This window comes from Perissodus microlepis, chromosome 19, assembly GCF_051167445.1.
Source record: "Perissodus microlepis isolate ML-2025 ecotype Zambia chromosome 19, ASM5116744v1, whole genome shotgun sequence".
NCBI lineage: Eukaryota > Metazoa > Chordata > Actinopteri > Cichliformes > Cichlidae > Perissodus > Perissodus microlepis.
In genome coordinates this window covers 10352112-10376310 of record NC_140479.1, presented here as the reverse complement: position 1 = coordinate 10376310, position 24199 = coordinate 10352112, and the positions used below count along the sequence as shown (strand labels likewise).

Sequence of the window (24199 nt, the reverse complement as noted above, 5' to 3'; positions counted from 1 at the left end):
AAAAGGCATGTTGGTTGAATCTGCAAAGAGTAAAGGATAAAAAACATTAATATCACTGTTCTGTTTATTATAAGGGTGAAGTTTAGGACCAGCAGGAGTCCTTATGAGTCCTCAATTTGTCTTATCTCAAGAGAACACTGTGCACCAGCTTCCCTCCTGGTTTCAGCAATTTACAAGGCAGATTTATGTAACAGCCTAGCTAGCGCCGGTTTATATTCATAGAATAATGGAGACTTCCGTGAAGTTTTGACAGTCTAATTTGCATGGTGCAGACAGTCAAATTCGGCTGTGCCTCAACTCTCCTCCACCACAAAAACAATCTCACCTTCAATTACCAGACATCAGATGAGATGAGGGAGTGTGTGGTCCTGTGATTAGACCAGGGATGGTGGGAGGCAGGGAGGAAAGGAGAGAGACAGTGAGAGAAAGATGAATGGGTCCGTTGGTGTCCCGGAGCAGTGGAGAAGCCTGAGAATAAAACGGATGACTGAATGAATGGGACAGTAATGAAAAGAGGAGGAGGTGGTGGAGGGCAGAATGGAGGGGAAGGAACAGGACATTCAGAGTGGTTGGTCTGGTTGTTAAAAAGAATTGGAGAAGAGGATAAAATGAGCACAGTTGAGTCACAGGTGGAGACTTGTGGGCTATTGTGTCTGCCCGGCTCAGCGGGGAACAGATGGGTTTTAAAGGATTTTTAAAACTTTCATAAAAGTCTCACTCTGCTGTGAAATGACTCACACATTATACACTGTGCTCAGTAATCTGTTAAACAAAGAATGGTTTTTTTTTTAACTCACTGAGTAGATGACAGTGTAAGGAAAGACTCTGTGAACAGATTAGAGTGATAAGATATTACTGTGATCATTCAAGCAGGTTCACATGCCCACTCAAAGGGACACGCTAACCTCAGCTTACTTGTCACTGAGAGTTTACCTGAGGATGGAGAAGAAACAGGAGCGCTGTCAGGTCTGAGAAATAAATCCTCATCGAGTGAAGCAAGAAGTAGTTTGTCTACTGGGTTTTGGTAGATTTCACAAATTGGACATTTTCTTCTACCAAATAAAATATGCAATTTTATGTAGTAAAACAATAAAGCAGGCATGGACGTAAGAATCATTTGAGCTGTGAAAACATTCAGCAGAGAGTCAGTGGTTCTCCAAACACTTACTTTCCTTTCTGAGTCAGTCTGTCTCTATTTCTGCATCGTTTTATCATGAAAATGTCTTTATTTGAGGAAAACACACAGAAGGTAAATCAGGCTCCAGTTCAACATTTGCAGGAATATAGTGCAGCGAGGCCCACATTTAAATATTTATTCCCAACCTTGTTTGTAATCTGTGGCTTTCAGAGGCTGGATGATTGTTAACCTTAAAATTCCAAAGAGTTCATGCAGTTCCCCCAGTGTATTTCCCATCTTCCAGCCTTCAAGCCACACTGAGCTAACTCACTGCTGCCTGTAGCTCAGTTTTTGGCATACAGATATGAAGATATCTGCACCAAAACTAAGGAGCCGGTATCCTAAATATCAAACTAATATTGGAAATGAAAATCACCTTTAAAAGGTAAAGGTCTTTTAGAAACCTGAGTCATCTTGAACTGCAAGATTATGTATGCAGAGCTGTGCAGACTCCACATTTTAAAAAAAAAGAAAATCATATCCAAATTTGACGTATACTCAGGTTTCAAAGCTCCTGCTCACACAAAGTGTGCAGAATAAAACCTTTACAGTAAAACTGCTGTTAACATTCCCATACTGTGGCAGAGAGAGGGAGAGAAAGACAGCAGAGGATGTAAAGAATAGCCAGGGGGTTTCGACTAAACATTTGCTTTGGCAGGCCAGGAGAAGAGGGGCGGTGCGCTGCTGGTCCCCTGACATGCATCCAGAGGAGCCCCTCTGTCTTCACCATAAATCTGAATGGAGTGGGAGTTATCATACTTTCCCCCAACTGTCCCCTCCCGGACTAAACCCTGCATTCCTCCCAGACACCGCTTTGCACAAACAAAGTAGCCAGTTCCCACCGCTCAGCATTGGGAAAGGCGATGGTTTGTCATGGAAAAATCTAGAGGCATCTCAAGAGTCCTTTAGAAGCCTTTTTTTCTCCTTCTTCTTTTCCCCCCACAAGACTCAGGGATGGATCAGATCTTTGCATGGTGGCTGCATTTTCTCTGTTTTTGGAAGGGAGGAGACTAATGTATGTTAGACATGTAGTTCGCAGAGTTTCTTGTAAAAGGGAAGGTGAATCACACGTGCATCAAAGCTTATGTAACGCTAGTTTTGAACCATAATGGACGTAGAATTTAATCAAACCTTCAAAACACGCACATCCTGCATGACAGCACAAAGATGCAGGGGTGAACGGGTGTGAATCTGGAGGCCGGACGTTATAGAAAACCCTGGTAACACATTCCATACGGCCTCCTCCCTCAAAGGGAGTCTTTTGTGCTTACTGAAAGGCAGAGGGGGTTACAGGGTTTCTCCCTTTAGGGTGTCGAGAATAATACTCGCTCTCAAGACAATGACCTCACCCTGACTCTCTATGCATTTTTCTGCTGGAGACTCAAGGTCTACGTGCGGGACCCGGTTAGTGTCTATGTGGCCGTGGATGGGAGCGAGAGAAAGTCAAAGAGCCAGAAAGAGAAGCAGGAAGAGTTTGGTGAAGGATGGATTACCGGGGGGGGGGAGGCGTTGCAGAGATCCTCAGGAGGGGAATATTTCTTTCTCCACTCTGATTGCCTCCCCCCACCCCTCTCTCCCCCACCCACTATTAAAATGATCTTTACATGACACTGTTGAAAGGCGGCGTTAATGCAAAGCACACACGCATGCAACTCCAGGCGCAGGGAGCGGTGGGCTTCGACAGGAAATTCTTTTACAGCCTTTCTGCTGACTAAGGCCTCTGAGTGGGAACAGGGTACGAAAGAATGTGATGTATATGGACTCTGTGTTATTTGAGGTCCAGTTAGGGCAGCATATGCACAACCCATTACCACAGTGCTGTGAGTCTGCTGGTTTCAGCATAAAACCGCATCATTATTAATAATAATAATATAAAAGAAATAGGCAGGTAAACATGTTCAAGTCTTTTAGGTGACTCTGTCCTTGGGACCCAGCTGTAAGCACCACAAACACACCTCTAGGGTCATTCATGTATGGCCCCTCCTGCTATAAAGAGCTGAATGTGATTTGCCTAATCTTTCTTTATTATATCCATCAACACAGCCGCAGGAGACCAAGGTTCAAGGTTGTGTTTATCCATGCTTAAAATCTGAAAATCTGAAATGGAGATTCATCACCAGTCACCCACCATGACCACACCCACCATACAGACACAGGCAGACAGTAGCCATCTTTTCAGACAGCATCCATGTTGCAGAGGCAGCACGCTGTACAGGTGTCCCTCCACTGTGACCTACATTAGCCCAGCAGATGCCACCACAAGCACCCACCAAAGCGTTTTACTGACTGCCCCCTCGGGGCATCCGGGGAGGGGGAGGGTGTCAAATTAGGTGAGACTGTGTGTGTGAAAAATGCAAGAAGGAAAACTACTAATGCAACTGATGATAAAAACATCGGTGTGTGTCTGAAACGTGGCTGATCCGTGTGTGAGATGGATGCTGCAGCTGAAAGAAAAGGAGTGGCAGCTTGTGACTAAAACTGTCTAAATGGAGCAACAGCGCCATCTGCTGGCAGGGCTGGTCAGTGCAAACATATGCTCTTGCTGTAGCATATGCCAGAACTGAAGGTTTTCCAACCCTAAAGGCTAAATATGAAATAATTTACCAGCCACATTCAAATTTGTGATCATTTTTCACCCATGTTTTCCTCCAAATTTTAGACACCTTTGAGTTCACATTCAGTCATTTGTATTCTTACTTTCACATCATAGCAACGCTCTTCTGTAAAGTCCACAGATGGCTCTGTTATTCCTCAGAGTAAGAACATATCTGCAACTCTCAGGTGTTATTAGGAAGCTTTAATTATTTCTCCATACCTCTGTACGTCTTAATATTACGCATTTATTTAAATAACGGCCAAAGAACTTGGACCAAAAAAGATTAGAAAAAAGTACAGTGAAAGACGTCAAACCTATCTGCTAATGTGCTGGGATTTTCCCACGCAACCAACTCTGGGGTTGGTCTGAAAACAGAGAAAATATCAAGCGGTTGCCTTGTTGATGTCAAGAGGTCAGAGGCCTTGAGCTGATAGGAAGGTAACAGTAACTCAAACAACCACGCGTTACACCCAAGGTCTGCATACGAGTATCACTGGTTGCCAGTCCTGTAGCTCTGAGCAGGAAAGTGATGCTAAAATTCACAGACTCACCAAAACTGGACCAGAGATTAGAAAAATGTTGCGTGGTCTGATGAGTCTCAGTTTCTGCTGTGAATTTCAGATGGCAGAGTCACAATTTGGTGTAAACGTCCATCCTGCCTGCTATTAACAACTCAGGCTTCTGATGTTGGTTTAACGCTGTGGGGACTTTGGTGCGCTTGGTACCAAACATCATTTTAACACCACAGCCTGCCTCTACCAGCAAAGTGCACCTAATTATGTAGGCAGTGAATGTATGAACAGACGTACATTTAAACCTCTAGAAGTAGTTTCACAGCTTTTCGCATCATTTTTGATTTTTTCATCTTAAATCCAAATTTGTCCTGACAAAGACACTAATATAAGTACTTTTGTAGTAGCCAAGTTTTTACAAATTAAACTGCAAAATTCTAGTGGAAACTTAAAAGTATCTCCACATATTGTGCATTTCTAACGTTTTCTTGTCGTCCTGCAGTATGCCGTTAAGCAAGACACGGAGCTCGTTAGCCATGAATCCTTTAATGACAGAGATCACCTGGAAAATAAAGTGAAATAACTGACGTTAAACAAAAAGAAGTCGACAGCTCTGATTAGTTCAACGTGTGATTCTGAAGGGAACACGCAGCCGAGTTATGTACATGCAACACATCGTCAAAACCTGAAAAACAGCCAAAACGAAACTAAACATACAACTCAACAGTGACCATCTGCACAATGTTTTGCATAATGTTATTGCACAGACATGCAATCTAAAGCACATAATACAATAATTAAGCATTTCTTGTAGTATAAATATTACACCTCTAGGCTTATTTTTCCTCAATACGTTACAGATGATGGAAAAGGAAATTGGAAAAGCGTGGAGCGTGCTCACTTCACCCTTTCTTCTGCTTGACACACTGGCTGCTGAGCCATTTCGTTCTGACGCTGGACCAACGAAGACAAACAAAAAAAAAAGAAAAGAAAAAAGAAATCATAGGATTGTTGTTCTGACTGAACCTGCGAGCTTTCCTCAAATTCAAACCAAAGCATCTGGAATCACAATACCAGAACCGGTCTGAACTCTCTTTATTGGGTCAACTGTGACTGTTCTCTTAACAAACTCCCTTTACTCACATATGACAAACAGATAAACAACTTATGATTACTTGAAAATGACAGACACCAACACAAATTTTGTATATCTGAATCAATCACGCGACGAGTAGAGAGGGAATAACGACACGTCAGCTGGTTGTGTTTCAGATTGTGTCACAAAAACATTTGGATTACATCGTCACACTACTGAGTGTTTTACAAGGCCGTACACCAAGCGTCGGGAGTGAGTCCAAAATGAAAAGCAATCTGAAGGAAACGAAAAAAAGGCCAAAATGTTTTTTCCATTTTGAAGATTCACTTGCATAAAACAGATGAGAAAGAAAAGTGTCATCATTCATGATCACTCAAATAGGAAAAAAAAGAAAAAGTCACGTTTAAAGTATTTCATCTTAGAAAGGAGACAAGCAGCATTACAGTTTATGGCTATTTCGCAGCCAGCATTTAAGTCATCGCCTGGAAATACACTTGCAACATATACAAGATGAATTTTATGTGAAAAGACAAAGTAAAGACAAACAGCTCCTCCCCGGCTGCTGCAGTGAAACCCTTCACATTCCGACTCGCCCTCGAGCTTTAAGGTCAGAATGATTACAACCTGTCCTACGCTAGTGTCATACGCTCTCTAAAGTGAGAAGTTACTCCAAGAAATAGCCAAGAGTCATTTCCCTCGCTAGAGGCCTACAGCTGACAGAGCACTCTAATTCTTATTGCCTTGGTCTTCCAGTTGCGCTTTTCAACAGGTTTACCAATATGGTCCAAACCCGCCAGAAAAAAATCCCCCACTGACAATCATGACATGGTGACAGAGTGGACAAAGAGTTAAAACACATTAAGCATGGTTCGTCTGCAGAGAACTAGCTTTAATGGCGGGACGGGGTTCGTGTAGCCGAGGCACTCACTCCCAGTTCTCCCAGTCTTCATCCAGCTGGTGAGAGGAGGGGGGGAAAAAAGTGAGCAGAATGTACACAACATGAATTATTCATATATATCCCCCCATAAAAAAACTCCACAAACCTCTCCAGATGCTTCGATTTTAGAGAGAGCCATCTGGACCTCTTCTTCCGTCATGTCCAGGTCAAAGTCTTTCTCCCAGTCCTCGCTCACATCGGTGCTCGAGCCTGGAGATGGAGGAGAGAGACACAACAAGTTGGGACTTTATGACCTTGACTCTGCGGCTTCTTCTAAGCCTATTAAGTGGAAAACTCATAAACACATCCCTGAACCTAATCCTGTTTCGATTCAACTGGAACAGTAAGACCAACTGCCTCAGGTCATCGCACCTTTCTTGCCGTTCTTGGAGGGCGTAGACTTCCCGCTGTCAGAGTTGAGCTCAAAAACTCTCAGGTCCTGTGGTCCATCTTCTTTTGAGTTTTCCGGTTTTGAGGCCGGGGCTCGCGCTGACACCCCGTCTGCTGTGACCTCGGGCTGGGTAACGGCCTCCACTTGAGCTTCAGGAGGTAAGTCACTGTTTCCGGGCCTCTGCTCGTCTTGCGTCTTGTTTACAACATCCTCCAAGCTGGCCTCTGTCAGTTTCTCTGCCAGCTCTGTGGTTACGGGCTCTGGCCGCACTTCTACCTGAGTTGGCAGACTGACGCTGTCGCTGCTGACCGAGTAGGTGGTTTCACGCTCTTCGCTCGGAGACAGGACGGGACTCAGCACAGCGGCCCCTGTAGGAACTGTTAGGTTGCTGCTGTCCAACGGGGACGTGAGGTTGAGTTGAGATGACGACGTGGCACCAAGGAAGTCATCTGACAATAAACGCAGGAGCCAGTGTGAGTGAAAGTGTTTCAAAGCAAAGCTGGCAGATAACCATTAAATCTCCCGAACATACCCTCCTCTTCTTCCTCCCAGCCCAGCGTCTCTGTGTGCGCACTTTGCTCTGCTCTCTGCTTCAGCGCCAACCTCCTCGCCTCCTCCTAGATAACACAGAAAAACAAAAGCTTCTATAGTCTCAATATCTGTGAATCATAGACCCATTAAAAATTCAACAAGTCTTTATATGTCTGTCCCAAGCAGCATCCATCCATCCCGAAAAACAGAGCCAGTGCCAACTGCCACCATCTACAGCAGGGCCCTAGACTAACTTTTTGCCATGGGCATACCGGTACGCCTAACTTTAAAAAGTTAGGCGTACCGGCACAAAAGTTAGGCGCACACAAATTTTATAATAATTTATATAATATAATGTGTTTTTCTGGATACACTGTGCTTTTTCAGCATTCAAAGATTGACGACACCGTGTCAGAGCACTGGCTATGAATTTCAGAAGGATCAGGCCTTAACTTAACAGAAAAGTTAGCAATAGTTCTTTTCCTATTACAGCTACATCCACTTCTGTCGTGCCTAGGCTGCTCACTAGGGCTGGGTATCATCACTGATTTCTATAATCCATTCGATTCCGGTTTTCAAAGTCCCGATTCGATTCAGCTTAGCCTCAGACAGTCAGAAATATTATAATTCTGATCATTTATCAGTACTGACTTCATCAGAATTGTGAACATCACAGCAGATGCCTTTGTGTGAAAGTAACTGAGAATAAAACACAGAAAAACATGAAGGAGATTTTCCTGGTCTGGCTTTTTATAGCAGATAACCTTAAAAATATTCTACAATGTTCTGCATATAAAGTTTAAATTTCTTCAGTATTGAACAACAGAAAAAATAGGCTTTCTTGTCCGAGGTCATTTAAGTGAAAAAAGAAAAAGAAAAGAAAAAGACAGCAGCCGACAGCGCTGTAAACAACGGTAGACTGGTGGGTAATAAGCGAATGAATAATACAGAAAACAGAGATTGGAGACGGGAAACTGTTCTTGAAGTATAGAGAGAGATAGAGAGCTAGCTGTGCATGAAGTGTGATTTTAATAGTCGTGGAAGCAAAACAGCAAAATTCATGACGACATTGATCAAATGTGAAGCGCAGTTTGCTGCTTCTTTTGCTGCTGGCTCGGTGAATTTTGGTTGGAGAGAGACAAAACCTGCAGCTCAGAATCAGCGCAAAAAGACGTAATCACAGCGCGGACCGGACGCATCAGAATCGCTAAGCACCGACAGCGTGTCCGTCTACGGGCCGTCGGGCGAGAAAGCCGAGAAAGACAAAGTTGATTCTGATGCGTCGGTTCCGCTCTGTGTTTACGTCTTTGTGTGGAATCCCTGTACCTGCTCTCATTTACTGTTTGGTTGTTGTTGAAATGGTTTTGTGAGCTTTAATCTGAGATTCTGGCGTTTCTGGCAAAACACAGTTATATTTAAAAGTCGATTCAGGATTTAATGAATTGATATCGCTTTATTCAAGCTACTCACTATCTCTGATTGGTTTAGTCCACGATAGGGGCAAAATGTGTGTCTGTTGTTGACCACAGGGAAGGTTCCAGATTTTTTTTTTTTTTTCCCCCCCCGCTACCCGAACAGTTGGTCGCACAGGTGCAACCAAATATTTGTTTTTAGTCGCACCACTGAAAAATTTGGTCGCATTTGCGACCAAATTGGTCGCACTCTAGAGCCCTGTACAGTTCTTCTAATCGCCATCTGAGGCTCCAAATGTACATTGGCCCCCGAAGCGTCTCAGCTTTAAAGCATTAAAAAGCAGCATTTAGAGGCTGGCACAAAAAATGGTTTTGGGCCTCTTAAAAGTTCCCTTCATTAAAAAAAAAAAAAAAGAAAGAACAGAAAAGAAAAGAGGAAAGCCTCTTTGATCGACAGCTAACCCCTAACCCTTTTCAGATCTTTTTAATGGACGTATCCGATTAATCTTACGGCTGTGCAGTTCAGACCATACAAGAAGTTTGCGCTTCAGGTGCTATTTGCTAAGTTAAATTCTAGTAATTACTTAGCGCTAATTAGCCGATATATGTCTGATGTGACCATTCAGTTTATTAATGCAGCGTAGCTAACTGAGGTTGCTAGCATCAGCTGAGTTTGGGGTTGTTCAGATGAGCAGATCTCATGTTTCACCATGAGTGACATACCCCGAGGACATTCAATCACATGAACACAGCCAAGTACCAGTTCTTTAGTTTAACCTTAAACTCAACTTTAACCTAATAAACCTCAAACAGGACTTGTACTTAGTGTAAAACTGTGACCCAGCTTAAAGTTTGTATTGCTCTGATGATTTAAAACTCACACTGTCTCCAACATAATCAGACATGATTTAATTTTTAATGTACTGATTGTATTTGCCTTCCTTTTGCAAATGTCTTTAAAACAGTTTGGATGTGCAATTTTTGAGAAAACTGCAATCAACAATCTGCTCTAATGTTAGTGACTTTCATAAATAAATTATTGTGTTTTATACATAAAAGTACTCTTTACTGCCGCAGCCTTTATTTCCATAATAATGTGTTGAATAACAACTTTAATGGGAAGAGGAGAACGTCTTCTCCGTTTGGGGAGAAGACCATAATAGAAATGCACACGGGGTAATTAGGCGTTAAAAGCATAATTCCTATTTCACACTGAGAGCAACGTGCAGAAAGAATACAAAGAGGCACCAACGGGAGTGCTGCTGTTATTCAGTAAATCTTGTCTCCTGTGAGTTCGTGTCAGTGTGAAGAAATCATAATGACAAGAAAACACCACAAATATCCTCCCGCCCAAACACAGACCGTGTTACTGGATTAGCTTTCACATTTGGAAAAGAAAATTTCATTCAATAGTTCTTTGTGTACGTGGCTCATTTTAATGTCGCTGTTTGAGCACGTTGGTAAACCTCCTAGAAAAGTCCAAAAACTGGCCAGCAGGTGGCACCCAAGACAAAATATTTAAGTTGCATGAAAGATGTGTATATAGGAAAAAAGAAAATCATATGAAACGGCAGGTTTACCTGATCCAGCTGGAAGACTTTGTAGAAATATCTGTGCCAGAACTCAGAATGTGCTACGGCTGCTGGCACCTGCACAAAAGAGACAAAGTTCTTATCTTCTTTATTTATTCAAAAGGAGACGAGGAGCAAACGTTCGAAGAGAGCAACAAGTGATACCATTTTGGTATAAAGCGCTCGTATAGAGGGACTGTTGACCAAAAGCTCAGAGATTTCGCCTTTCTTATCTTCCAGGCTGAAGGTGGACAGCCAGCTCTCAAACTGTTCAGGGGGGCCTGACAAAGAAAAAACAACATTTCATTATTTAGATAATTTTAAGGAGGAGGACTCCAGTAAATCTGATCAAAAGATTGCAATATATGGCCTAAACATTTTATTGACCCCGCAAAAGGTAAATACAGGTCTCTCAGAGGTATAAGAGAAAACAAAAAACACATTCAGAGTAACCAAAACACTACATCAATACGTCTGCCAACAAATAAAACACACTCAGCAGCCAATTTGTTAGGCAAATCTGTTCAAATGCTTCTTACTACAAATATCTAATCAGCCAATGACGTGGATGGGGATCAAAGGGGATTTAAGTGACTTTAAATGTGGCATGTTTGTTGGTGCCAGATGGGCTGGTAGAAATATTTCAGAATACGCTGATCTGCTGGGATTTTCCAATCCAACCATCTCTAAAGTTCACGGAGAATGGCCCAAAAAAGGAGAAAATATCCAATAAGTGTAATTTCTCTGGGAGAGAACGTCCTGTTGATGCCAGGGGTCAGAGAAGAATGGTCAGACTGCTTTGAGATGATAATAACTCATTACAAAAAAATATCGACAGAACAGCATCTCAGGACCACGCTGATGTGATGGTATTATGTCAATATGGACCAAAGCGTCCGAGGAATGTTTACAGCACTTGTTTGAATCTATGCTCCAAAGAGTTCTGAAGGCTAAAGAGGCTCCAACCCAATAGCAAGGTGTACCTAATGAAGTGTCGACTGTAAATGTCTGCAACAGAACCAGTTGCAGACCTTCATAGATCAACCAGTTGATCATGATTTTTCTTACCATCTGGCTCGTTGCAGTATGTTGCTGGGTCAGCCTGCAAACTGTAGAGACGTGCCTGCAGGAAACAACAAACGCTGGATGGAGATCGTTTCGTTTCCACATGCACATCATGTGCTCACTTTTGCAGTTTGATAACACAACAGAGACTAAAACTGGAGACGGACTCTGTACTTGATAAACGCAACGTGAAGCATTTTCTTCAAAGATTTTCAGCAAAAAGGTTTTTGCTCTCTTCGTCTCACACAAAATTCCAGCTCCAGCTTTAACAAGTTAATTTACCAGGTCTATCTGTATCATGCAACCTTAGTCTGTCTATATTCACCACATATGTTTACTTCTATTTCCAAAACAGCCCTATGACAGTGGCCAAAACATTATCAGGAGCAAAGCTTGTTGAAAATGGGCAAAAGGCAGAGGAGAGGGTGGAGATGGTGGAGATGTAGATACATAGCAGGAATTGGAAAATGGCAAGAAAGAGGTCAATATTCAGAGGATTTGTTTGAGGCAGAGGATCTCTCCCCTCCACAATCCCTTGAAGGGAACATTATCATGATGGTGTTCCAATCAATTTACACCACTCTATGCAGCTGCAGTAATACTTGTGCCCGGAGCATTTAAGAACAGAGGCAATGCAACTGCAGGAGAGGATTTAGGGAGTCTCTCAGTGTTAATATAATTTAGTCTGAAGGAGAACAGCTCAGTCTGTTAGTGATCCTCCATCTGAGCTAGAGACCAAAATTAAAAATACTATGTTCAGTCTCAGCAAAAATGATAGTGTAAACTCAACTGGACCCACTGCTTGTGGAGCTGGGCCTCCATAAGGATAATTAACAGGTGAGTCAGGTCAGGATGTTGTCCAAAGTCTTTCCTCTCATGTATCATGTCCTGTTCTCATTGTTAGATCTTCAAAACCTGTTGTTTTATTCTCAGAGCTAATGTCACAAAAAAAGTTTCCTTTGACTGTACTGTGAGCATCAGATTTAGGAAACAATAATGAGGCCCTGTGAAGATTTCAACCAAAATCTCAACTGTTACCAAAACCATTAAACAGCCTTTGATGCCTAGACCTAAACGAGTGAGAAAAGGTGCAAACAGCGTGATGCATTCAGACCTCATGTGTGTTTAGCCATTTTTAACTAATGAATTAATGGGTGTGCTAATACAAACACTTTAATACTCACCTTTGAACTGTCATAAACTTCTGTGGTTCCTGCTGGTGTTGCCACCAGCGTGATTACATCACAGTCAATAGTTTTATCAGGAGGTGGAGCAAGCGTGTCTGATATTACGCCTAAGAAACTAGAGAGGCTCTTCTTCACTTTTTCTGTAGTCTCAGAGGAACCTTCCACCTAAAAAGCAGAATAAATACACAGTGGGATAAATACACAATCGATCTGCATGTAAGAAGGCATTTGGGAGATATTCATAAAAGACACGACGCAGTTAAAGCCTAACACTTACTGCAAGTTTGTTTCTGACGGCAGTGGCCGTAGCTGCAATTGAGCAGGCTGTATCATGCTGCACCACAGTGGAGAACTCAGTCAGGTCTCGCTTTATGAATTCTAAGGCTTCAGATGACTGTAAAGAAAAGGACAAAGATCAAAATCCAGATTCAACCTTATCATATCTCTCAGGAAATTGCTGCTTCAGCCTATCAAAGTCACAAGCGGCGATACACCAAGACGGTGGCAAAATTCTTAAAAATATGAGTTGGTCTTTTGTTTAATTACTCTAAAGAAATAATTTATTTGGAACCATTTCATCTTTTTGTATCTGAGTTGATCTAAACTGAGTGGTGGTACAATGCTACCGAGTATGAAATTTAAAATAAAAGATCATGTTTTTTCTTCAGCTTTTACAGCAAACATTTTTTATTAAGGAAAAAGGAGAAACTGTTGAAACTGTTGCAGTAAAGTGAGTTTTTAAACGTATACTGATATGACATTCAAATGCTGGCTGACACAACCCTGTTGCTTTATATAACTAATTTCTTCTATAAAACCGTGCCCCTGTCTTCATCTCTCCTCTCACATCCTGTCCAACAGGGAATGTTGACAACAGTTTGTTTTTTTTGTGAAGCACCATAATAAAAGTACTGCTGAGTGTCTCCTTGTCCACTTACAGTACAGGCGCTAGAAGGAGCCAAAATGGATGCTTACAGACTGAAAACATGTTACATCCATTAGTGGTTCTGAAACTGTGGAGCACATAACTACAACTCGTAAAGGTGTGAACAACATCCACTCATGACAGGAATGAATGTCAAGGGAATTGAACTGTTCATTTTCCAGGGTGGAACGATTGTACACCATACAGCTTTAATGACTTTAAATTTATTTTGGGGCTTTCTCTAATCCACACAGGGCCAAAAGTATCCATATAGGCTAAAAGATTTAAGTGACTGTTTGTATACATTTAAATAAATGGTGCAGAAGGTTCTATAATATCTTTAAACTTGACAAGTCCTATGCATGTTTAACTTCATTAGTCATCATTATTGTTTCTCTTTGCCTTCATAAGGAATGTTTGGCAGGTGTCACTGGAAAGGCCAATACTCAGAACAATGGGAAAGTCCAAAGAACTCAGTGAAGATCTAAGAAGAATTGTAGATTCACACAAATCAGGAAGATCTCTTGGAGACATTTCTAATCAACTGCAGACTCCAAGACCATCAGTTCAAACAACTGTACTTAAGTAAAAGTCATTCCTTTGTGTCCAGAAGACCCAAACTGTCACCTTCAGGTGAGTGAAAATTGATTAGCATATTCAAGAACAACCCAGAACCACCAAGGCTCAGATGCTCAAACCTGCCATGAACTGGGAACTGCTGGAACCTCAGTGTCACGGTCCATCGCGAAGCTAGTTTTACGTCGCCATAGACTGAGGTACCAAGAAAAGAGCCCCACCTCCAAAACCTACACATTCAAGCGTGTCAAAACAAAGACTGAGCTGTTCGGTCACAATGACAAGAGGTATGTTTGGAGAAGTAACAATGAGGTATTCAACCGGAACAGCCTGTCAAGCGTGGTGGTAGCATTGCAGATGGAATAATGAAGACTTAGAACTACTTCCAAATTCTCCAAATCAGCAGCTTGACGGTTGAAGCTTGGACACAACTGGTTGTTCGAACAGAAAAAATGATCCAAAAACACAACAAAACAGCCTAAAACAGCCTAACTTTGAGCTTCCAAAATTCCTCACCATGTTGAAAATTTGTGGACTGTGGTTAAAAGCCAGATCTACACCAAGAAACCAACCAATTTATACTAAATCCACCAAGAACAGTGGTTAAATATCCACCTGGAATTATCAGAAGCTTGTCTATGTGTGCCAAAAGCATCTGGTCAAGGTGTAACTTTCTAAGTGACATTTAACCAAATATTATTGGGGGTGGGGGGGGTATACTTTTGATCCCATGTGGATTAGAGAAAATCGCAAATAAATTCAAACTTGTGCATCCAACACTTGTTTGCTGTACAATCACTCCACCCTGGGAAAAAGAACAGTTTAAAGAAGTCGTTATAAGCCTAAAATTACCAAAATATTCATGATAAATGGATGGAAATTCTGACCACAACTGTCTATTCTGCTAAAAACTCAACTTTGAATCCTTTTTTATAACAAATAACTGATCATTAAATTGTGAGGCATGACTTTGAATGGGTTTCTGGGGGAGAATATGCCAGAGAAAGTGCGAAAGCAACAGGTTTACACAATTCTTCTGAAAATTGCAGTAGTGCTAAGAAACCACATGCTTTGCCCAAAATCTGTTTTAGAGCAGATGCTTGTGACATGCGTATTTCTCTGCCACACAGCTCCACATTTATACCACTGAGATTTATTTTGTGGATCAGCATCCAACCTCAAAACACTTTAAGACTGTGCCCGTTGAAGGCACTAGGAAAAACTGAGAAACAGCTGGCACTGTTACTCAGCAATGACTCTATGAAAATGTGTTGTCTGGTGTATTTTGGCTCTTCCTCTTTTTTAAAACCTCAAAGTATTTCATAACATTCCCGAGCATTAACATAAACAAAGGCTTACTAACTGTCATAATGTGGAAGTCTTTTGGTTTGAGATCATTACCTTTTCTTTGACGGCCTGGAAGCTCTGCTGCAGCCAGCCTCCCCACCAGCCTTCTCTGTGACCACGCACATAAATCCAGAAAGAGAAGAGGAAATATTAACAATCAGCACCAAAGATTTTCATTTGCAGTCTGTTCGTAATCGATCAAAGGATCTGAGTTTGAGATTCTCAAGGATTCCAGAAACACACTCAGCTTTGACAGATAACGAGTAAGCTAACGTCAGCTCTGCTAGATTAAATGTTCGAATAAGTCGCGAAGTGATTTTCAAAGCTAAATATGATCACTGAGTGTAAAAATGATGAGTCAACACAGCCCAGAGTTTCTCACTGCGTGATTTAAAAAGATAAACAGCAAAAGCTAACTAGCATATGCTAACGCTAGCCGGGCTGTGTTTTGGTAAACAAACGCACTTCCTGAAAAGATTCGGGGAGCTTTACACGCTAGAGTTAACGCAAAGTAAACACACTATATCTGGTTAGATACACGACACAATGCGACACAAAACACATGCATGACACTGTCGCTCTTTGTAAGATTAAAGTGTAAAAGTTAAAATAATTTGCGACTTCACTCTCACCCTTCAGCCATCTTCACACGATGACATCATCAGTATTTACTGAACTCTCACCCCGACAAGCGTGGCTTAAAAAAAAAAAAAAAAAAAAAAAAGTAGAAGAAAACACAGACTTTAATGACTTCTCATCTACAGCATACCAATGTCCACATCACATTCTCAATTAAATAAACCCATTAAAAACCAATGTTTGGTTTTATAAACAACTGTGTCCTGTCTACGGTGGCTGCAGAGGACCAAACATTTCGGGAGCGCGTATGATAAGTTTCTCTTCGCAGGTATTTCGGCGTACCAGCATTAATAAGGTAAAAACAATAGCACAGAATCAAATCACAAGTTGAAAGAAACTGTTTAACGTAAATTACCGTTACTATAAATGTTTTAAGCCGTGTTTTTACAGTAAAAAGCATCGTGAAATGTTAATTAAACAAAATTATTATTTTCAAAAGTGGAAAGTGCTAATATTGTTGCCAGCACCACGTTTGAAAAAAAAAAAAAACAGGATTAGCACTCAAGAGTTTGGGATTTGAGTAATACAGTTATGTTTCATAAAGTTTGCTGCATTTTTTTAATTAGATTGTTTTTATTTGCTTCTATGATGTAGTGAAGAACAATCATAACAATTTCTTAAGTAACTCCTGAAATTCTTTGTGGCATCTTGGATAGCATAGTCTGGGCCAAACCCTGATTCATTGAAATCCATTCTTGCCTCATCATTTGATATCACTTCATCACATTTTGTGGGCTACTGTCATTGCTCTGGGTGTTTCCCAGCTTTTTGTGTTTAAGTTAATTTCCTGATTATTGGTTATTAATTGTTTTGTTCTCTTGATGTTATTTGTTGTTCTGGTTTCTAGTTTAAGTCACTATCTTCCTTGTGTCCCATGTGTCATATTCTTTCAGTCTGTCTCTCAGTGTCTAGTCCGCGTCTTTGTGAATCGTGTCTTGTTTCCTGTTTTATTTTGATATTCCCAGTCCTACATGCAGTGAGTCTCATTTTGCTTCCCCTTGTCTCGTTATGTATAATTTACCCCAGCTGTGTCTCCCTCCTGTTTCTCATTCCCTGATTGCTCCTGTGTGTATATAAGCCCTGTGTTTTCTTTTGCTTGTTACTGGTCCATCTGTGTTCCTCCATGCTCTGTTACTTCCCTGTATCACGCCGCGTTATTGCCCTGAGTTTCTCTCTTTGTGTCCTCCTGGGGATTCAGGTTTCAGTTTTGTTTTATTAGTTTTTCCAGTTTAGAGTCTTTTTTAGTTCTCTTTCTTGCTGCCCTCACTCTTGTTTCTATGTCACTCTCCATAATAAAGCTCACTCAGATCAGCAGTGCCTGCGTATTGGGTCCTTATCTTACGTCCACACGGCCTGCCACTGCAGCCGTGACAGCTTCTGCTTGTACACCTGCCTTTCTTTTTTGACGAAACTAAAAACATACTGAAAGATCAACTTCTTTCAGTTTGGTGACAATTTATGCATTATTATAATAATAATAATAATAATAATAATACATTTTATTTAAAAATAGCGCCTTTCAAAGCACCCAAGGACACTGTACAACAGATAAAAACACAGAACTGGAAATATACACAATAATAAGAATAACAGATAAAAGTTAAGAGCATACAGAGGTTTAAACATAAGCAATTTTAAACAGATGAGTTTTGAGGGTGGACTTAAAAAGAGGGAATGAACTAATATTTCTGAGGTCAGGGGGTAAGGAATTCCAAAGTCGAGGGGCAGAGCAACTAAAAGCCCTGCCCCCCATTGTAATCAGACGAGCAGAAGGAACAGAGAGAGAAAGAGAAGATGAAGATCTGAGGCACCGGGATGGGAAGTTCATCTGTACTAAATCGGAGAGGTATGGTGGAGAGAGAGAATGAATAGCCTTAAATGTATAGAGGGTTATTTTAAAATGGATGCGAAATTTAATTTATGAAACATGGTGGATCACCGTGGCACAGGGCAAAAGTAATAATTCGTGACAAGTACATTTTGAAACCATGGCCAGAAAACTCCCCTAATCTTAATCTGAATGGGAATCTATGCTCAGTCCTTTAAATGCAGGTGGGCAAGCAGAAGCCAACAAACTGTGATCAGCCAAGGCTCTTTTACCATGGGCCCACAATGCTTTGTATTGATGAAATATGCACTTTCCATGGATGGCAGCTTACTCAAACCTGTATGTAATGTTCAACATTAATGTGAACAAATGCACCAAAACACCATCATGGATGCTGCTTTTAAACAGTCTTCAAGATTTATTATTCATGATGTACATTCCTGATTTCTGCAATTTAAGTTTGCTAAGAACACAGGACAGATTTCCACTTAATTCATCTTCACTGAGCTTTGGCTTGGACAAGTCTGATTTGTTTCTGGATCTTTTTTTTTTTTTTGGCCTTTTTAATATTTTTCCAGACATGGTAAAGTGTTGATGTGCTTTTTTGGATGCTGCAAAAACTTGTATGTTCTTATTGGTGTTCCTGAGTCTGTCCTTAGTTCACCACCCAAAAGCCAACGCCATTCAGTAGTGGTTTTTGCCTTGCCCCTTACATGCAGGCAAGAGTGCTTAGCTTTCCTCACCTTTACTTCTGGAAATCTCTGCTTTTCTTGGATGATATTTCTTTTTAATAATAGCCTAATATCCTACTGACTAGTTTAAAGATGTTCCACCAGTTATTTTCCTAAGTATTACACAACCTTTCCATTTTAAATTTTCAGATTAAGGGAGGGTTTAATTGACCTACAAATAATTTTTTATTGACAGTTACACAGTCTCATCACTCATTTTTGGAAACAATATTCTTGCTGTTGTGACCAAAAGCAGCCAACCAATCTTACAGCATAGTTTGGAGAAGTGCATCAGAGAGACAATGAGAAACTATAACCCAGATCTTTCATGGAGGAAAGTAATAATTTAAAAATATGCTGATTTTTCTCTTTTAATTAACACTAATTTAATCAATAAGCTGTTTATGAAACCCATCAAATCCAGACCGGTGCGTTCCTTCTTCAGACATTATGTTGACTAATCAGCATTAAGCAGTTCCAGCCTGAGTCCCCCCATCAATCTCCCTCCTCTGTACATCTGTGTGCATACATGTGAGCGTATGTGCACACCATACTGCATATGTGTGTTGACCCCCAGCAGCTGTGCTTTCCCCTCATCAGTATTCTGAGTGAAAAGGGGTGGTGGTGGGGAGCTGGGCTTTACTAAGCATAAAATGTAAAAAGAACAGGCATCAAGCTTCTGGAAGTGTGCTCTCCCTTAATTGAAGTTCTCTTTTATCTAGAGTCTGCACAATGTGTGCGTATGTCCTCCAATACAAGTCCCCCGTCCGGCCCCTCATTCCTCTTAATTGGGTCTTTCAGTCCCCTAATTAACTCTGTCAGTGCAGGTTGGCCTGAGCCAAGTTGGGATAAGCACTCCACTATTGATCAGTATCTGAAGCGGTTAACTTATCCATCTGTCTACATTTCATCTACAAAAGGTCATGGTGTAATAACATCAGTGCATCCTTTGTGCTGTTAAAAAATATTTCTGTCTTTTGACTTTTTTGACTCCAGCATATGTCTTTGCCAGATTATAAACTGTGTTTATAATCAAAATGTATATTCAGTTCAAGGCTTCCAAAATAGCTTCATGGCTAATATTATATAATAAAATCCAGGCACGAGAGTAACTAAATACAGTGACTCGTGTATTGTTCTTAAAAAGTTAATGACGTTTTTAAGTCAATTTTTATTGCTCTGCCTCTGCATTCATCAGATACATTTAAATATTCTGTATTTTACATATAAAATAAGGATCTTCTTATAGTAGATGTGAAAAAAATCACTTTATGATCACATTTTATGCCTATAAATGAATCTTTTAAAAAAGTACAAATAAAAAGAAAAGCCGGGTACTGACTGATTCTGTTTTTATTCGCCTGTTTTCAGCGCAGTGAGTTTTCAGGGATTTACCTGCTTTGTTCATCTTAAGTGACATGTGCTGTATTTTTAACATTTTCAGTGCAGAGCAGAGTTTAAGGCTTCAATTATTGCTTGAAACATCCATTTAAACATTCATTTGGATCAACTACACCAAATAAAATGCATTAACTGGTGTAACAGTCTACAGCTACATCAAAGGAAGATGTAATATTTTTGTGTGTTTATCTGTTATATATTTAACAGCTTCAAAATACAAATTAATATCAGTTAGAAGTCATTTAAGTGATGCCACTGAACTGAGAGGAAAAAGTGAAGAGAAATCATTTTATCTTTCTTTCAAAATAGATGATTATAATTTTTTCTTATCGGCAGTAATTATGAGTGTTGTTTTGCAAAGTATATTATACAGTTTTGCATCCCTGGAGCAAATGACTTTCTATATCTTAACTTTTTATATTTCAGAGTCTACAAAAAGACAGCTGAAGTCAAATTAGTTGGGGTTGCCAGACTAACGGGGCTCTAATTAAACATTTAAAGGCTGTTGCTCTCAGCACCGTGCCTCGGTTAATTGTTGCTGTAACAGTAATGAAATTAGTGTTCTTGGGCTTGTCCAGAGTGCATGAAAACAATGTTTTTAACCTGGTAGAATAAATAAATGCATGTCAAATACTTTTCTGCCAGTACCTTTTGCTTTCAGCCTCCTAAAATCGTGTCTTTTGGACATATTTGATGCAATATTTTAAGATATCTTTAAAGTTGCTTGGAATAAACCATGTCTTGGGCGATGCACATAAATCACCAAATGTATGTAAAATGAGAATTAATCTTATATTCTCAGATGTATTCTCAGAGGCATTCAGCAGAGCAGCTACTTTTGTTTAGGCGATATTTTAAATGCATAACTTTCACTCACTGTTGAGTATTATAAGTGCAGAAAATGGACACATAAAGGATTTGAATACTTGTTCCACCCTTGCTAATATAGACCAGCGTGTGTAATTTTCAGAGTTAATTGTGCACAACATTGTGACTGAAACCAGTGCTGCCACTGCTGGTTAGCGTATGCTAAAGAGCACTGTGGTGACAGCAGCGGCTGACCATAATGGTGCACAGAGGACATGTCCATATTGTATGATTTAAGAGGTATATCCATTACACATCGCAGTCATCACACCCACACTTGCGCGCACTCTGCAGACCGCTGATGCCGTACTGTGGGTTAACACCATCTGGTGCCAATCAGGAAACACCAGCTTTGCACAAGTCACTGTCTCTAATTATCTACCTAGAGCAAAGGGAGGCCGATCCCCACTAATCTCTACAATGTGTTCTGCTTCCCATTCCCACCTGTGTCCCAATAAAGGGGGGTCTTGTGGGAGGACCGGGGGTCTCTGTGTCAAGGGACTGGGGACCAGGTGACGCTGCAGCGCCAGTCCCCACGACAGAAGCTTCATCGCTTGGTTTGGCTGGCAGCTGCTTCCCCCCACTGAGACATCCCACAGCTGACAATCCCCCAGTACTGACAGGGGCTCTTTACAGTGTCAATAGCCTCATATATTAGAGCTAACCGCCTTTGTGGTGAGCGAGGGTGTCAGGCCTTTTGGCCCGACAGCGCTTGTTACCATGATGAAATGTAGATTGAATGGAGGGGGTCTGTGTCCCAGGCACGAGAGCTCGGACTCCCCCGGCCTTTGTGTCCCACGCATGGCTATTGTTCGAACCTATTCAGCACTTTCAAGAGCAGAAGGAGGGGTAAAAGTGAGAGGTGGGTGAGAATGATTTACATCTCTTCATCTCTCCCCTGGTCTCCAACTCATCTGTCAACCGTGGGAGGATAAGCATGTATTTTACACGCCTGATTTGCTGCTAAGTGAAGGCTAGTCCTTGTTGAGCTGTTTGATTAAATCATGTTCATGGCAGTGTGCGTGTGTAAAGTGAACGTATGCTTGTTCAGTTTTTTATTTTTAGAAGAAAGCTGGAACTTGATTTGATGTCTTAATATGTGCTGATAGAAATATTCATCCCGTATGAATTAAAAGGACCTGTTTTTTTTTTTGGGGGGGGGGGGTGTTTTTAATACAGATGCCATTATGTCCTTTGCTTAAAATCTGCCCTTTGTGTTCCTATATCCATGTTCTTATGAGACAGTGACAAATGGCTGGCCTAGAGCTGAGGACATGGCTATGTCCCTTGCCTGCGTCAGACAAAAGTGACGCGCCTTCCCGGCGCCTGTGTCGTCCTTTCATCTCCTACACCCTGTTGAGGTGAAGATGGATGGTCCCCAGGCTCAAGAACACCACATTCAGCTTCTGTTCTGGTGTATTGTCTCGCCCTTCTGTCCCTTTTTAGCTCTTCAGAGGTTAGGCTGTCTGAAACTGGTTAGCAACAAATGACAACCTTTTTTCCTGAATGTCAGCTTTAGCACTTCTAAGTTTGTCCTTTAAAGCACCAATAAATGCCCTTGTAGTATTGCTGTGATATTACTGTGTATTTGTACATGTCCAGAACGTTTCCAAAATAGTGACGCTGAGAAAGAAGAGACATTTTTCACAAACTAAAAATCAACTGCACATTTAAAAGAAGACGCCCAGAAGTAGTTATTATCAAAACAACATTTTAATTTAGGAAAATAGCATTTGTGCCAATCAGACACAACAGTTTCATCACCACTTATTTCACATAAGCTACTCTGATAAAAAAAAAAAAAAATCCTCAGAACATTTAGAATACTTCTGTAAAAAAAAGAAGAAAAGAAAAAGAGGCAATTAATAAAAAATAGCAGCAGTTTGTATCCCAAAAGATAGCTATATGTGTATATACAGTATGTACAAGGTTTTGCCCCAGCCATCATTTTATAATTTTTTTTTCCATCAGTCTCCTGTTTGTGGTCCGGACAGTCTATTTTAAGAGAGACCTGCTCACTTGCTCATAGACAGGCTGTGTAATGTGGAGGTAGTGGTGGGCAGAGGCTGGCAGAGTGAGCAAGGGCACGGCATGCCGGGGAAGTGTCTGTAGGAGCTGCTCAGGTGGAGAGGGTCCTTCAGGAGGCTCTGGACTGGAGCGTGAAAGCCCAGGAAGCCGGCTGATGGAGGGGAGTGTGGAGCTGGGGCTGAGGAGGCAGAAGATGAGTGATGCTGAAGAGCTGAAGGTGTGCTGCCCACCAGAGAGTGAAGGGACTGGACCAGAGGATGCAGAGGGAGGTGGGCGGTCGTGGCCGCAGGGGTAATGGTGGGATGGGGAGCTGTGCGGCTCTGGACGGCGGCATTGCCACCATAAACGTCCCCAACCAGTTTCTTCATCTCCTCCAAAGAGCTGGAAAGCATGAGGATGTAATTGCGAGCCAAGAGCAAGGTGGAAATCTTTGACAGCTTGCGGACCGAGGGTCCATGTGCGTATGGCATGACCTCTCTGAGGCCATCCATCGCCTGGTTCAGATCATGCATCCTCTTCCTTTCTCGACTGTTAACTTTCAGCCTCTGATCTTGCATCTCTTCCTTGCTGAGCTCAGATCTGGATTTGCTCTTACCGCCCACGCTGCAGCAGTCCGTCCTGCCTTGGCCGGCCTCGCTGTCTGCTCTGTTCTCGTGGCAGTACTTCTGAAACATCTTATTGGAGAAGAAGCTCCCTGCAGAGTCATCCACCACCAGGTCTGGAGACGAGGAGCGACTGCAGGTGGAGCCAGCATCGGAATCCATTTCCGCTGAGGGAGAAAATTCAGGAACAAAAACAAGGATCCAAAAAAAAACCCCAAAACTCTTAAACTGTGACAGCTTGAGCTTAGGGCCTGAACTCTAGGTTTCCAAACTCTCTCAGTTCCCTGCAGTTTTTGTACAGCCTCACTTTTCCCTGAGTTTGTGCTGTTCGGCCTGATGCTCAGCCTCTCCCCAGGAGTGAGTGTGTCTAAACTGTCACCCCATGGGCCTGCTGGGGTGTATTTATACCACCGACACAACAAAGGAACAATACACCGCATAATGAGACACTTGGCCCCAGCCAATTGCAGAAGGGACACACTTTTACCCCCCTCTCTTAACAACTCCTTCCTGCGTCCCCCAGTCCACCTCCCCACAACCACATTAATTCTCCCACTTGCTGATGAACCCCCCTGCACGTTAACCAAACAGAGGTATGATCCCATGTTGTGTAAGGCTGAGTTAACCAGAGCTGTGTTAAAACTTTAATTAAAGACTGGCAGTATTTGCATATTTTTTTTATGTTTCAGCACAGATTTTAAAGGAATCCTGGAACAGGGGACAGGTAATCTAATAATAATAGAAAAAATCCAAGAAAAAAGATGAATAAACATAAATTTA

At 41.5% G+C, this 24199-nt stretch overlaps 2 protein-coding genes across 2 annotated transcripts; both read right to left on the bottom strand.

Annotated features, from left to right (window-relative positions):
* Positions 1-4812: 4812 nt before the first annotated feature.
* bsdc1 (BSD domain containing 1) lies at positions 4813-16018 on the bottom strand. Its single transcript, XM_084915132.1, has 11 exons — positions 15956-16018; positions 15378-15432; positions 12753-12869; positions 12473-12640; positions 11292-11346; positions 10389-10504; positions 10233-10301; positions 7242-7326; positions 6691-7158; positions 6425-6528; positions 4813-6335 (listed from the first exon to the last, which is right to left on the bottom strand). The coding sequence occupies exons 1-11, from the start codon at positions 15964-15966 to the stop codon at positions 6306-6308; spliced, it is 1278 nt and encodes a 425-aa protein (XP_084771258.1). The 5' UTR covers positions 15967-16018; the 3' UTR covers positions 4813-6305.
* Positions 16019-22804: 6786 nt separating this feature from the next.
* olig4 (oligodendrocyte transcription factor 4) lies at positions 22805-23775 on the bottom strand. Its single transcript, XM_084915347.1, has one exon. The coding sequence runs from the start codon at positions 23579-23581 to the stop codon at positions 22805-22807; it is 777 nt and encodes a 258-aa protein (XP_084771473.1). The 5' UTR covers positions 23582-23775.
* Between the last annotated feature and the right edge of the window lie 424 nt (positions 23776-24199).